Genomic DNA, 16,083 nt, shown 5'->3' with positions numbered 1-16,083 from the left:
GGCGCCTCCTCCACCCCCACTCCTCCTGAAGTCTGAGGCATCGGCCAAGTTGTTTCTCAATGAGAACAGAGAAGAGGAGGAGCCAGAAGAGCTGCTGGCAAAGCAAGCAAGGAAGAAAAACCCAATGTCTGATGGAAAAATGGCTTTGCTGAAGTCAGCTCTAGGCAAACCTGTGTCCTACAAAACCTGTTTAGTGTTGAAGCTGCTAGAAATGGACACCTGCAGAAGCTAACTAGTCTCACTGGTGAAAGCCGCAGAGGGATTGAGATTGTCTGTCTTCCTCTATGGACAAGCCTTGGGGTGCTGAAGATGAAGCCTGGGGCACAGCTTGCTCTGATTGAAGCACTGCTGCTTCAGTGCTCCTAAAGTTAGGCAGCTTGGTGTGTCAAGGAACCAGCAGGGCAAGCAGGGGAGGCTGCAAGTGCAAGAGCTGCGCAGGGCTCTCAGCTTTGGGTTGTTCAGTGCTTTGTTGCAAAGTGATTTGAGCTCCTTTGGGTGAGGACTGCAGTAAAGCAACAGACGTAAGCAATCTTGTTCTTCTCCTGGCAGCAATTACGGTGATATCCTGGTTGTGCAGTGTGACCCCAGGTTTTCCTCCAGCTGTCACAGACACGCTTCCTGCCGATGGTGTCTGAGCTCTCTGATGTTTTTCAAGAAGTAGGAAATGCGATTTCAAAGTGTGCTTGTGCTGAGTGGCCTTCAGCTACTAGTGAGACAGCCCTGGCCACAAATGTTTGCACACAGGAATGTTTGCTAGAAACCGCCACGTTGCAGAATAAGCTGAGTTTCCTTTCCAGAGGATCTGTCCAAACCCTTGTGTCCATCTGGGCTCCAGATGTGACAGGAGTTGCATCTATTTGCTCTCCTTCTCTGCTGGCTCCCAGTGCTGCTCTGCTAGATTGTGTGGACAGGGGAGGAGGTGAGTGTGAAAGAGTGAGGACTGTGCGTACAGTGTATACACAGATACATTGTGTGTGACTGCATGTGTATTTATATGCTGCTATATTCTTACAATACTGCAGACAGAGGCAAGCAAGGCTGTTCTGTAACACATGTGCACAGAACATGGCTCAGCACTGACCCCAGAGCCAACGGCTGCTCAAACAGAGCACAGATCAGTGCACACTGCTTTGGGGGGGCTCTGACAGCAAGCCAGACTTGAGAGCTCCCCATCACCTGTAGGTGAGGCTGGCAGGTGGGTAGATTTGTAAAGCCATTTATCATTAGTAAGATCAATATCCCTAAAAAGCTCCTGGATTTTGAGAATGGAAAACTTCAGTTTCAAGCCTTCTTCATTGTCAGCAGCTGAAGTGTTGCGCTTTGTTAAAAAGCGTAAACCAGTGATTATTGAAATTAAAAAAACCAACAAAAAACTCTGTGATCATCCATTAATGTTGCAGATCTCTCCGGTCTTTGGTTTATGGATTTGTGTTGTTTCACTCGAGCTTTTTACAAGGGGCCTTGGGTGAAAGGAGACGTACTTAGGGCCAGGATGTTGCTGTCTTTACAGCCAATTCCAGGCACATGAAGGCAGTTTGCTGCGGATGGGAAGTCTGGCAATGTTCCCAGCAGCTGTTAAGTTATCAGAAGTCAATAAGGGCTCTCTGGAGATGTATGTCCATGCTGCAGCAAACCTGTTCCCAAGTTAGGAAGCTGCAGGATCCAGGGAGCTCCCCTGAAGTTCCAGCAGAGCTGCTGATGGGGATGGCATGTTTTAATATGCACGTGAGGAATGTGCAGACCTGATGCCTAAGATCTGATGAACAGTGGAAACTCACATGAGAAGATGGGCTGCCCTGGTTCACCTGTCCCCAGGGGTGAGCCTGCAGTTATTCATCCTAAGGGATAAGTGCTGACAGCGTGACATGCTCTGAGAAGTGAGGTGTGCATCCCTGAATCTGCCCGCTGCAGCTATGGTTGTTCATTTAGCATCCTGTCCTGAAGGTCTTGTGCTGTGATGATGATACACATTAAAACCAGCCCAGTTGCATTTCAGCTCCATGTGATCAGCTGCCTATCTTCTCTTTCCTTGTGCAGCTGGTGAAGCTATGCAGCGGAATGATTGAAGCAGGCAAAGCCTACATCACCACAAACAAGCACTTTGTCAGCGGAGTCAGGGATTTGTCACAGCAGTGCAAGAAAGATGAAATGATTTCGGTAAGTCATCCTGCGAAGTGGATGAGAGCTGGGGAGTGGCAGGCTTCCTGATGCTGTGCGTGGACTGTATGTCCAAGTCCTTTTTTACTGCTTAAATATCTCTTTAGTCTGAGATTTTCTATTTGGAGGAGTATGGAAACTGTCCATTAATGCAGTGTTGAAAGATCACAGCCAGATTCATCGTTTGCAGGGAGAACTGCACTTTTAAGAAGCCACAGTGCTGGCAAGGTTACTGCAATCTAGGTCAGTGAGCATCAGTTATTTAGGAAGCACGGGTAAGCAGCCTGCAGAAGAAACAGCTGGCATGGAGATTCCAGCACTAACCTGGAAAGGATGGGGAGCCTGTGACTTCCATGCCAGATGTTTGTTGAACATCTTCTTGCCAAGTGGCCCTTCAGTGACTTAACAAGAGTCCCTCTTAGACCCTTGAACCTCGGGGGATGTAGGGCAGCTGCTTCTATTCACTGCTAATTTTCTTTCTTCTTTTCCTTTCTTTTGCAGGAGTGCCTCGACAAATTTGGGGACAGTCTGCAGGAAATGATCAACTATCACATGGTAAGTGCCAAACATCCAGCCACAGCATCTGTAAACCTTGTAAAAGAGGAAGGTGCTTCATCCATGGTGGCTCCACACCAGAACCACGATTTTGAAGTCTGGAACTCAGTTGAAGTTTAAAGCACAAATGCTTTAAAAGTGGAGGAAGCTTCGGGGTGTCAGCACTGGATTGACCCACTTTTGTACCACGCTGGCCCTGTCGCAGTGCATTAGGCGTGATGTTTGCATTTGGGACACAAATTAACTGTGTACAGCTGGAGAAGAAGCTGCATCAAATCCGTGTGATTATTTCAGGAAGCAGGCAGGAGAGTGGTTTGGTGAAAGATGACAGGGAAAAGAGGTTTTCCAGCTCTCCTGGAATCATCAGTATCTGGGAACAAACAGTGGCACTGGTGGTGGGGAGAGATTGAATTAACCAGTATGAGCCTCAGCAAAAAGGTGTGCTCTTGTCCACGCAGAGAACATCAAATCCTGATTCTCTGATGCTGCTGAATTTCCCTCTGACAACGTGGCCAAGGAGGACGTGAGCCCCAGGAGTTATTCCTCCGTTCCCAGGGATCACAGCTGCACTGCTGGCTGCTGGCTGTAGGCTCCCCACGCCAGCTGTGCAGCTTCCCCTGGATCCTTGCTCTCTGCCAAAAGTGGCACTTCTGGGATTGCTCTTGCCTCAGCCAACTAATGAGCAGAAGGACCCTTCCCAGGGCTGCCAAATTCCCAGCTGAGGAGGTGTAACTCTTCCCATGCACCCCACCCTTGTCCACAGGGGTGAGTTCCCACTGAAAGTGACGCAGGGGCTATCAGCAGCTGCAAGCATAAGGGAAAGCATGCTGAAATCCTCTCTGCCCCTGGCCTGTGGAGAGCATCCTTCTCCCCTGGCTGCACAGCAATGTCAGTCCCTCTCCAGGAAATGGCTTTGGATTGACTGCTGCATCTTCTGCGCTGCCAGACGAAGGCTGTTCAATTAGTGGAGTTATTTTTAGTGCCTTCTGCCATCTCCTTTGTGTGTGTGCTTGCGTGTGTGGATGTGTATCTTGGCTCATCCATGTCTGAGGAGCTCAGCTATGAAGCAGTTGTCAGTGCTTAATCTAGGCTTTTGGCCAGGACAGTATGTACAACTGGAGCGAGTTAAAAAGAAGGGAAAATATCCCAAAAAGTTGGTTGAAAAAGCTTGTTCTATAACTTTATTGCTGGAGCACTCGGCCAGGAGATATCCAGCTTCTAGTTCAGCAGAATCCAAGAGTAAAACTCTAGCAGATGAACACACTGAGCTCCAGAGCATTACCACCTTTGTCTTAATGTGCCAAGAGCAAAAAATCATCACAGCATCCTTTGGGAGACAGATGACAGAAAAGTGAATTTAGTTCAGAGGAGCCAAGTCTGCTCTCCGTGCCTTTTTGTTCTCTTAGCCACCTGCACTTGGGCTACTGCCTTCCTCCTTGTCAAAGCATGCACAGGAGTTAGAAAGCTCCCTGCAGCACTCATGGAGGAGCAGTTCACAGCCTCCTCCATGAGATGTTTGTGCAGTGGGTGGCAGACAGGGATGCCAGACCCTTGCAGCAGCTTTCCTGCACAGCTCGCCAATGGGAACCATTCATTTCCTTTCTCATGAGCTGAGTGGCATGAGCTGGAATTTTGCTGGAGGGGCTGAGGTCTGCCCTGGGAGCCCTCCTCCTCACTGCATACCACACTGCAGTCAATAAATTTTGACTGTGGCTTGCCAAGCTCCTCTGCACTGGGAAAGCTCCTTGCTTGTCTACAGACAGATGCTTGCCATCAGCTCCAGAACCTGTTTGTTTTTTGCTCACCTCCTTCCTTCCTTCTTCTCAACCTCCCCAAAGCACAAAACAAGTTGAAAGGCACCAGCAGTCTGCCAGACAGCACACGAGAAAATGACTTTTCTCTCTTTTTATGCAATGCATTATGAATATAATTAAGTATTACAAGGTATCCCTGTAGGTAAAGCAGCACAAAGTTGCCTACCAGGTCCAGAAGGTTAGCTTATAATTATTTGCCACTGGACATATACTATAAGGCCAAGGCAGTGGTGCTTGGAATTACAGCAGTGCAGAAACTCATGATTTTGTTTTCACCCCACTGCCAAAAAAAAAAAAATCCTGATAAACCATAGACTTCAAGTGGACCTTTTTGCTCCCAGAACTTCAGGTTAGGTTGGAGTTCACTGCCGTGCTGCCTGCTCTTCTTTCCACTGCATGAGGAGGTGAAATCAGCTGTGAAGTTGGATGGCACTGGAGTGTTTATAGTCATTATTACATGGTGCAGGGAGCTGTGAGCTGGAGAATGGGAAGATTTCCTATTCTCATGCTTGGGATGAAAGCACTTGGGGTCAGGAAGGAACTCTGGCAGCTCTCTCTGGGTATTGCTCTGCCTTCCTCTTGGGGGCACGTTTCCTTCCTGAGGGTCACCTGGATATTTACACTGGAAGAATTCCTTGCAATTTGGGTTTTCCACTGATGCCATTGGTTTCTTCTCTTTTTTGTCCTTTGTACTCAAGGCTGCCCTCTGCAGCCTGTGGAGAAGGGGAGGCATGTTCTCTGGATTTCGTAGCTTGACCCAGGGAATTCCTAACAGCAACCCAAACCCAGGGGAAAGGCTTGAGTCACCAGAACCAGTGAGAAAGATTTACTGAAGGAATCAGTGCCAAGAGCAAACATGGAAAGAGCCCTCTGAAAGGGACAGTCCCGGTGACATTTTCATTCACAAAAGCAGTTTTGTTCCATGAACCATCTTGGGCCATTTCAAGACCTCACAGAAATATCTGAAAGCATTTTGTGTTGATATTTCACATTCCATAGCAGTATTAATCCCAAAGGCACGCGAGAATCTGACTAGCTGTACTTGCATGGCCCGCTGCTGTATTAACAGCGTAGGACATGGGGTCTGTGTGTGGGGAAGGGGCTGTGGGCTAGCTATCCAGGGCTGCTAGAGCTGGTAAAGAAAAAATTTTATGTGGGAAAGACATTAGGAGAAAACAATCAACAATAATCAACCCATAAAAGCAATCAATAATCAAAATAGAGAAAATCCCCAAGCAGCTCCCAGCTACAAAGTCTCCCTTTAATTTATCTGCCAGTCTGCCTACACATTTGCTTCCTGACATCCTTGTCTGCACTTTTTTATGCTCTTTCCCATGCGGTTCCTTCTCTCTCTCTAATCAGAAAGATAAGGAAAGCAAGAGGATGAGGGTGAAAGTGCTGCAGAGATAAGGTTGCTCTGTCTGAGCCCCCTTAGAGAAAGGTCAGCAGCACCAGGTATTTTCCAGGTCGTGAACGTTGCCCTCACCATTGTGCCTCCAGGCATCACTGTGAGCTCCACCAAGCCTTCCCTGTCTGCCACAGGTCACTGCAGCTCTGCTAAGGATCCTCTAGCAGGAGCTGGAGCAGCTTGCAGGGGAGGTTTGGCTGTGCTGAGTGAGCCAGGAAGCGTTTCCTGCTGACAAGAAGAAAAGCCACCCAAGCTGCGATGAGTCAGTGGGGCAGATGGCAGATGTCATGGGTGGAGGACAGTGGTGGAGTTCAGGGAAGGATGAGAGCAGAGTGCTTCCAAGCTGCCTGCTGTCCCCAGGGCTGGGTGCACCCCCTGCATGTTCTGCCAGCGCTGGGGAAGGTCCAGGTGCACCCAGCTACTCCAGTGAGGTGCATCAGTTTAGGATACCCAATTACCACCTGAGAAGGGATGTTTTCTCATCTCCTGGTGTCACAGTTGCTGCCATTGTGTCCTACTGCAATGGCATTACATTAGACTTGGATGAGATGCTACTGTTTGAAGTTTGATGCCAGTGCTGGATGCCAGGTTTCAGAAAGACAGATTTGGGGGCATTTCTACAATATCTTAAGAAATCTGCTTTTATTTTCCAGGAAGGGAGAAGCAGCTTCGATAAGATGTGAGGGGCAGGAACAAGCATCCCACGAACTGAAGTGATTGGTTGACATCCCAAAGCTGTAATCAAAGTAGTGTTGGCTTGCATTCCAGAGGCACTGCAGATGGAACTCTGGTTATGGGTGGCATTTATCTGCTGTGCCATCGCTTAAGAGAGGCAGGGCCAAACCACACAGCCCAACCAGATGGGAATAAAAGCTGTGTTAACTCCTCTCCTTCATGCTGACCCTCCTCAACACAGATGTGTGTGAGTCACAGGCTGGACTTCCCATGTCTTGGTGGAAGCTGAGAGAGGGTGGGGTGATATTTGGTCTGGAAAATCTTATCCCAAATGATTTGTTCCAAGTATGTCTGGGAAAAGAGAGTAAGCCAAAGAATGATTTTGTAGTTGAAATTCTGGGTCTTTAAACTCCATTTATTATGCATTGAAAATTAGGTGGGACCTACTTGGGTATGCTGTATTGATCTTACCTGGCAAAATGTAAGAGGAAATAAAGAGTAATGTGGATATCAGTGTTTCTGAGCAGAGATGCTGCTGGCAGGAGAAGCACATTTGTTACCTGGTGTCCTCTCACCACCCCTGTCAGCCCCTGCCCAAAGCTTGCACTGTGGGAAGGTGGGATGGAGGTCAATCACCATGGCTGTGGTGTGGGCCTTGTGGTGTGAGTAATAGGAGCAGGGAAGAGGACCATGAGCAGAACGGTGTATGGTTGTACATGTCTTTTTCTCCTTGTATGTATAGCTCTCCTGTTCTGATACAGATGTATCAGGTGTATTTAAATGTATACTCTACTTTAAAATGCTCATCTGCACCACAGGCTCATATCCTCCTCTCCCTGAACCTATCACTCCAGTGGAAACCAGTGATGGAAGCTTTCCAGATGGAGGTGCAGGTGGATGCCAGAAGGCCTTCTTGCCATCTGTATATCCCTACCGTGGTATCTTGGATAGAGGGAAGCATCACCAATGCACAGACAGCATTTAGGGAAGCTGCTCCATGTGAAAAATTGCAGACAAATAGTTCTTGGAGTGCTTTCTGGAAGGGCAAATAGATGCCAAGAGCAGTGAATAATTTACACTGGTTAAAAATGCAAAACTGGGTGGTCTGGGGGTTTCTTTCTTTCCCTCTTGCTTTGCAGTTGCTCATATTTACAGGCCATTCACGGCTGTTTATGCTCAGCTACTCCTGTCAGGTTTCTTGCTTCGTCCTTGGCTGCAGCAATGCATGTAATGAATGTGGGGCTCTGCAGCCAACACTGCTGCTAGTGGAGCAGTACATTAGGGTAGCAGCAAGAACGTGATTTGTCTCCTAATGGGAGATGTTAATGATGTCTGTATATCTATGAAGCTGTTGGCCATGGAAAGAAATGTCAGGAATGGACCTGAGTGTTTTTGCTAGCAGATTGCTATGGTGCATGGGAAGGCTGAAGCTTGTGACACCTCAGAGTGCATGTTGTATCAGGTCTGAGCAATGCTTGCCAAGATCACAGTGTTGTGGACACAGCTCAGACTGAGAACATGGCCCATGCTCCAGTGCATAAAGAGATGGAGAGCATTGGGTCTGGGGCTGAGAACATAGTGATGCTCCTTTGAATTCCCAGACTGCTCTTATCCACACAACAAGCCCAGTGACGGGTGGGGTTTCAAGAGAACCTGCTTTAAAACCTCCCACTGGGAATCTTAAGCTTGCCTCAAAGAGAAAGGAAAAAGAGCAAACTCATTCTGTGGCTCAGACAGCCTCTGCTGAAAGGGCTGTGGTCATTTAAGGAGAGAAAGCAAGGCCAAATGCTGGATTGGGAAATGCTGTTTCTCCTTTAGGAGGAAAGGCCCAATTATTGTTGTGTGATCTACATTCAACTGGCTGCCCGGGACACAATGTGAAGTTGGAGCAAACGAGGCAAGGCTGCACGTGCCAAACAGCTGCAGTGATGCCAGACTCCAGCACTGATGTTTCAGGGCTTCATTAAGGCTTGGGCCAGTGCCTGGGTCTTGAGCTCCCAGAATGAGACGTGGTCCTTGTCCATTGCTCATGGGCTACTCTTGCTAGCTGCTCCCTGACCAAAGGCTTCTCTGTGTAACCCTGGGATGAGGTGCCCTCCTTGCTTCAGCAGCTGTGTGGTCTGGGAGCCTCTCCCCATCTGGTCCCAATTATCCAAGATCCTGTGCATCCCAAGCCCCATCTGGAACACAGAGGGATGGATGGAAGGGAGCTGAGCAGGCTCCTTTGTGCCATCTCTTAAGGGAAGGTGGGAAGGGCTGGGGATGAGATGAGCAGAGTGTGTAAAGAAATGGCCCTATATTTTTTGTGAGAAACAGACAGGAGTGTAATGTTTGAAAGTTCTGCAGGAGCTAACTCTTGATACCACCTTTCTTGGACCTCTGTTCATCAGCATGTGGGTCTGGTGGACCTTCAGACGATGCTCCTGTCTACTTCCCAGGACACTGTGGTGTTGAGGTGACAGTGCCCTCCTCTGGCAGAATGAGCAGTTTGAGGCTCTGGAGAGAAATGGTTCAAAATTGACTACAGAGATGGTTGCTCTTTTAAGAAAGTAGGTTGGTGGCTCAGGTCTCACATGCTTGGAGAGCTGCAGTGCAGGAGCTGTGCACTTGTAAGGGCTACTGCAGCCAGAGGGCAAAATAAGTCATCATCCATTGCATAACAGTTGAGCAGTGGGCATGACCGAGCCCTGGAGTAATGCTGAAGTCCTAGATGGCATCTGTTTGCTCACTCCTAAATGCTTCCATGTTACAAACCAAATATTTGCAAAATACCAAATATTTGGTATTCTTTTTCTTTTCTTTCAGATCCTGTTTGACCAGGCTCAGAGGTCTGTTCGGCAGCAGCTGCACAATTTTGTGAAAGAGTGAGTATTTGTCTTACCAGTTTGGTTTCCAGCTTCTTCAACTTCCAATGGAAATAGCACTGCAACCTACTGAAGGCTCTGCTTGGGGCAGAAGAGACCCTGAAGGCAGAATAAAGGATCTGTCTGTGATGGCTGCTGCTGGACACAAGGCATAATTCCAGATCAGAGCAGCATCTCAAAATCAGAGTTCCTCTGCAGAGCCCATCTCTGCTTCCTTCCCCTCACACTGAGTCTGAAAGTCAAACACATTCTAGTGCTCAGACCTGTGCAGGCTAGGGCCAGCTCCACATTGGTGTTATGTTAAATTTAGAATTTCCTTGATGTAAACCACTGCATGCTGGCTGTCAACTGATGCATGCTTGCAGAAGGGAAGAACTTCCACGCCCCATCGCTTCCAGACCCATCCAAATGAGTGTATTCTTGGCTCCCTGCATGGCGTGCTCAGTCACCCAGGACTGAAGTGGCCCAGGAAGCCAGTTGGATGGGGACAGTCTGTAGCTGTGACAAAGTCTCAGCAATCTCTCTCTGCTATCTCTGCGTTAACAGCTTCCTCCAAGAGCATCTTTTCCCCGGGGCAGGTACCACGTGCAGTGTGGGATCCCAAATTGGCTGAATGTAGGTCAGAGGCATCCCAGGCCTCCAGTTAAGCATGAGCTGGTTGCCATGGGAACTGGTGACTGAATCCCTCAGCAGCTGTGTGGTTTGGTGTAGGGGGCCCCAGCTGACCCCCCCCCCCCATTCCCCAGCCTCCTGCCTGGCGCTCACCCTACCCCCACTTTCTCTATAATCATTTCTCTGATGAGTTGAGATTTAATCTCCTTTAAAGCTGGCAGCGGGAAAGGGAATTTCACCTTCACTTTGGCTCTGTCATCCTTTTAGCATCTTTGCAGTTTACTTTCCACGTTCACCTTGCTCAGCCTCTGCGCGTGCAGGCCCTGTTGGGTGGATCTTTGCATTGCTCCTGCCCTTGACTGGGAAGGTCATTCCTACACCTGGGACCATTTTGAGGATGGGAATAAAGAACAAATGTAAACTATTTCCTTGCATGGTGATTCGTATATATTAAGGCAGTATTCACCCCCTAGCCTGCTTTCTGCACGTTTAGGCCCTGAAGGTCTCTGCTGGGTGGTAAACATGGAAGAAGCCAGCTTGCCCTGATTGTGCTGTCAGTAGCCAGACGCTCTGTGAGTGCCTCAGCACATTGCTGGGCTGCAAACCTTGATGAGTAGGAGGCTTTTATTAGCTATGGCTTCAGTCATCCTGCTGCAGCCTGGTTTAGGAGGGTGAGCTGAGAATTCCCCAGCAGCATCTCATGCCTCCAAACTCCTGCTCCTTCCTACTGGAATACACACAGGTGAGGGAGCTGTAGGTTAAGCTGGCCAGAGGCTGATCCATACATCAGTGCATGCAGTTTCAAATAGTTTGCCACGGGGCTGAATTCAGCTGTCACTGGCTGTTGTCATACCTTCATCTGCTCTAGGGCAAAGAATACGTGGGTGCTACTTATTGACTGGCAGTTTTCAACTGCTTTGTGAAGTTATTATAACAATTTGTCATTGAGGTAAGTAGAAGTCCCATGGGTAGAAAGTAGAGGTGAGCTCTGCATCTGTTCACCATCATTCACGATTCATGAGGCACAAATAAAGCATAGAAAGTTGGTATTGTGAATCAGGTATTTCCCATTAAAAATCAATATGCCAAGTATACAAGGGAAAAAATGCCTGGAATTGAATCAGATAGGACAGAATCAGCTGGATGGCCTGGCTGCTCTGATAGAATGCCCTGTATGAATTGGAAAAGCAGCTGGTTTTGTTCTTTGTCACAGAGTGAAAGAGGAGGCGTGTGTTTTTACAGGCAGGACCTGAAATTTTCTGCTCACTGCTTCTTCTGAGGGCAGGTGTGGACTGTACGTAGGGCTGGATGTGGGCTTGCTTGGCTTTTTGGAGGCTGTCCTGGGAGGATTTCCTTAAGGCTTTGAAGGCACTGTGTAAGATCCGGCATCTTTCCTTGCCAAGTTTCTCTGAAGCCAATCTAATGCTTGTCTGGAGCCAGTCCAGCTGGACACAGTGACACTTTGTGGAGTGGGTTAGGATGCCAGGGACATCTGGAGCAAGATCTGAGTGATCGTAGTGCACCTGGCTCCATCCCTCCCTGCTCGGCTGTTATCAGCAATATTCTGCCTGTGGTGTAACAATGATTCCCACCATCTCAACTTCTTTGGGTTTCAGTGATGTCCGGAAATTCAAGGAAACCAAGAAACAGTTTGACAAGGTGAGAGAAGACATGGAGATTTCACTGGTGAAGAACGCCCAGGCGCCTCGGCACAAACCCCATGAAGTGGAGGAGGCAACAGGAACCCTGACCATAACCAGAAAATGTTTTCGGCACCTGGCCCTCGACTACGTGTTGCAGGTTGGTGTCTGCTCCCCCTGCTATGGCTGCATCTCCCAGAACGAAGCATCACAGGCAGGTTGCTAAATCTGCCCTAGAGATTGATGGGTGAGAAGAAATGGGGTTCAGAAGTGTTTTGGCTTGCCAGTTCGTGGAACGTTTTGCCCTTTGTCCTCAGGGCATCCTTGGAATTGGTGTGTGAGGGTGTGTGAAAGCAGCAAGGTTTGCTCCAGTTCCTGGTGTAGCTGTGCCATCACATTGCAGTAGGTTCCAGGATTCTTTGAGCTGCCTTTTGTCATAACCCAGCCTATTTCTGTGAAAGGCTGTCTGCTTGAAATAGCCACAGAATGAGGGTATGAGTGCTAGAAGAGAGACTCTTCCCCAAGCCTTCAGCCACTGTCATTGTTTTGACATATATTTGTCCTTGCATGGCACTGATATGACTACGTGCATATATGTTCTCCTTCCTAAAAATGTTACAGCAAAAATAAGAAGGAAAATCTCAATCCCTTTTCAGTAAGAAATTAAATGCTTCCTTAGATGGAATTTCTCTTCCCAGTGGCAGATTTCACGCAGGGGCACTCATTTGCTGCACCCAGAATGATGAAGGATTTTTCTTTGAGTCACCCATAGGCTTCACATCAGGTCTGTCCTTCTGGGCAGTGGGCATATGAAGCAAACTGTGTTTACTGATCCACGTGTGGCTCCACTGTCACTCCTGCAGCACCAAACGGGGACCATCTGCCACCATGCTCTGTCTGACCATGGGTAGTCCCTGATGTCACATGCTGTGGCCTGCAGCTGGAAAAGCAATGCTTTCCTCTTGCTGTATAAATCATGCATGTCTTCACTCCTCTAGGACTACAAGTCTTTGCATCTAGGATGATTGAAAGCATTTGCTGTTCAGGTCACACTCTGGTAAACTCTGTCAAATGCCATTTCTCCCACTGATGAAGAGTTTCTTTAATGTGCTGATCCAAACCTGGGGAAATTTCCTTGTTGGCCTACTGCAAGGTACCAATCTAAATCTGTTAGTTCTGAAGAGCATAGATGCGAAGCTGCCCAGGCATTCTTTGGTGTTTAATTAAGGATGTACTGAAGAGAGTTATAATTGCATTCTTGTATATTTGTGTCAAATTCTTTTTCCTGATCCTGAGTGGCTGCACAACTGAGGAGCAATTTCTTTTAGTTAATTACCCAAATTGCAGCAAGATTGCTGGCCACAAATCCCAGCTCAGATATGTGGGAAAAGAAATGGCTTGGCTCACAGCAAAAATGAACTTACTGCAAGCCTAATGCTTTCAAGCAAACTGATACTGCATTTGTAAGTGAGTTATTAACACTAGAATTGACTGTCTGTCATGGGAACATACTGTTTGTGACACAGCTGAAACCCCACAGAAACCTTCTGCTACAGCTGACAGTGTTTTTCAGTGCTAATTGCAGCACTTTAAGCTTACCAGCATCGCTTGTGAGGGTCTGTGGGCAAGGTGCTATGCAGCTACCAGCTATTTCTTTTTCAGTTTTGAAACGGTGCTGAAGTAGGTGAGTTCTCAGCCTCTCACATTTATTTATCTCTTGTTTTTAAACCTTGAGGATGTTTTTCCTTTCATGAAGCAGGCCTCTTCTTCCACACCCCAGGAGCCCAAGAGCGTTGGCAATGGCCCAGATCATCCTGAACCACTGCTGCTTCAGTGTGGAGGGGCTGCAGGGATCTCTGGGGCAGTCAGCCAGGCACTTTTCCCTGAAAAAAGCATGCAGAGGGTCTGTACACTGAGAACATAGGCCCACTGCAGTACAATTTCATGACAGGCTCCACTATGCTCATTAAAAAGCCTGTGATGCTGCACCGGTTCCTCTCAGCCTGCAAAGGGAAATCACCCCAGTGACCTGATGGATTAAACACATCCTTCATGTGATGCCAAATGAGAGTCTGGAGTCACTATTTGTTGTCAGCTTATGTACAAACATACATCTGGCAGAGATCTCAATCAATAGATCAGAAAACTTCTGTGCTATTATCCTTTTTATTCCATCTGGAACTTACTAGGGCTTGCTTTTCAGAAGCTGGCTTTCTAGTACTGTCCTTGAATAGTCTCTGTTTTGCTGCTAGGGGCACCGCAACAAGTTGTTCCTATTTAAATCCCCATATTGGACTGCCTAATGCTGCTGATGCTGAGAGTCTTATCTTGATCCCTTCACAGATCAACGTCCTGCAGGCCAAGAAGAAGTTTGAGATACTGGATGCGGTAAGGGCTCTGTGTTTTCTCTGGCTGCTCTCAGTGACTCAATGAAAGGCAGCCCTCTCCATTTCAGGTTGCATGGGTCAGCATACCAACTCCTCGGTCTGCCCTGGAGATTCTGTCTGTCTGGGACTGCTCGGGGGCTGCAGGTATGCTAACGAGAGGGGAGATAGAAGGCCCAGAGCAGTACTTCACAGCCCTGACCCAGAGGGTGCTCTGAGGGGTGAAGGATGCTGCTCTCAGTGCTTTGTGCTCAAGACAGGGGTTACCTGGCAGTGTGTAAGGATTTGTGAGAGGAAGAAAGAAGAGGGAGAGGCACGTAGTGAATAAGTTGGTTTGGGAAAGGAAAGTGTTAGAGCTGTGCCTTGAGGGGATGTTCTTTGTGGGAAGTCAGGGTTAAGAACTCCTCATGCTGTCCTCTTCCAACCTTGCTTTTATTTCTCTCCCCAGATGCTGTCCTTCATGCACGCCCAGTACACCTTCTTCCAGCAGGGCTACAGTCTTCTCCATGAGCTGGATCCCTACATGAAGAAGCTTGCCACAGAGGTGAGGGATAGAGAATCTGATTCAATCTGCCCGTTTACACCCTTCTGTCCTGAAAGGATGTCCTTGTTCCCATTCAGCTGTTGGTAATCATGGAGTGGACAGAGCATCTGAGCTGCTTGATGGATGCACTCTGCTGTGCAGTTGGGTAGCAGCCAGGAGCCACTGTAACTTCCATTGCCCAACCAAACGCAGTCTGGGGCCCTTTTCTCCTCTTGTGAGGGCTTACAGTTTTGGGAAGGCTTGGTAGAGCCGTAGGGCAGCATTGTAGAGATAGACTCATAAGCTCATAATTCTCCTTTGTGTTCTCCCCAACTTTAGCTGGACCAGCTGGTGATTGATTCCGCAGTGGAGAAGAGAGAGATGGAGCATAAGCATGCAATGATACAGCAGAGGGTGAGTTCTGGGGGCTGCAGCTTGATGTGTGCAAGCATTGTCTGGCAAGACCTGTGAATGCCAGCTACTGCAGTGCCAGCACATCCCTTCTGACACTTCTCTGTTCACGTGTGTCCAGTTCAGTTCCCCATCAAAGCCCTGTGCCCCGTGGTTAGGAAGCACTGTAGCAACATGTCTGAATGCCCAGCCCAGACGGCCAGAATCTTTATTAAATCACTCAGCAAAAGAATTCATGAATGCACTTTTTTTGGTACCCATAGACATGAGCCATGGTAACTCGCTGTGTGTGCTCCCACATGCTGTAATTGGGAAGAAGCACCATGATTAGGGAGCTACTAGAGTTTATTATGAAGCAAATATGAGCCTTCAGTAGGGATGCAGCTTTGGTTAATGTAGGCTCTGATTTTCCAGACCATTCATTTGGCCAACAATCTAAAATCCTTGTAGAAAATAACTGATTTTTTTTTCATTTTCCTTCTCTTTCATGGGTTACTGACATGTTCCTGCAGACCCTCCTGCAGGTGAGTACCACATTTTCTTCTTTCAGCGTCTCTATTTCTCTGAATTAGCACTTTGCTGCTCTGGATATTTACAAAATCCTTCATTGAAAGCAAAACAAAGCAACTTTGCAATGGGTTTATGCTATAACATAAACACAGGAGATGAAATTTTAAAGCCCAGTTTCAAATGAGTTTCGTTTAATTCTCCTCAAAGCTCTTCTTAGTTCTCTTAATAGTAGAATAGGAGCTCGAGTAGATTGGAGTGTAACAATGGAGAAAGAATAAGGCTGTCTGTAGGTAACTAGCAGTATGAATTCAAACCTGAGTTGTTTCTGGACATTAGATCCAAGCTTTGGTGCTGCCCATCACTAGGGCTGTTGTCCAGCCTTTCGGTTTTGCTGGCTGCTAGAGGAAAGCATGCCATAGGTGTTATGCAAGTTGTACTCCTGTATTTTGGGCACTCTGGAATGTAAGAGTTGACCAAACATAGGAGCTCCCCCTGCTCTCTTCTTTTCCTGTGATTACAGAACATCTCCA

At 47.8% G+C, this 16,083-nt stretch overlaps 1 protein-coding gene across 4 annotated transcripts in view; it reads left to right on the top strand.

Moving 5' to 3' along the window:
• Nucleotides 1-16,083, top strand: part of ACAP3 (ArfGAP with coiled-coil, ankyrin repeat and PH domains 3) — a 66,233-nt gene that overhangs the window by 29,960 nt on the left and 20,190 nt on the right. For 3 of the 4 annotated variants that reach the window (XM_042831655.1, XM_042831654.1, XM_042831653.1), the window contains exons 3-10: nt 2,038-2,157; nt 2,659-2,712; nt 9,415-9,473; nt 11,702-11,885; nt 14,069-14,113; nt 14,558-14,653; nt 14,972-15,046; nt 15,556-15,567. In XM_042831655.1, coding sequence (XP_042687589.1) covers nt 2,038-2,157; nt 2,659-2,712; nt 9,415-9,473; nt 11,702-11,885; nt 14,069-14,113; nt 14,558-14,653; nt 14,972-15,046; nt 15,556-15,567 — 645 coding nt within the window. Of the gene's footprint in view, nt 1-2,037; nt 2,158-2,658; nt 2,713-9,414; nt 9,474-11,701; nt 11,886-14,068; nt 14,257-14,557; nt 14,654-14,971; nt 15,047-15,555; nt 15,568-16,083 lie in introns of those variants that run through there. The other variant, XM_042831656.1, reaches the window with a different exon arrangement.

This window comes from Centrocercus urophasianus, unplaced genomic scaffold (genome assembly GCF_019232065.1).
Source record: "Centrocercus urophasianus isolate 14NV4802_14NV808 unplaced genomic scaffold, USGS_Curo_1.0 seq_36, whole genome shotgun sequence".
Classification (NCBI taxonomy): Eukaryota; Metazoa; Chordata; class Aves; order Galliformes; family Phasianidae; genus Centrocercus; species Centrocercus urophasianus.
This window is presented reverse-complemented; position numbering and strand designations above follow the sequence as displayed.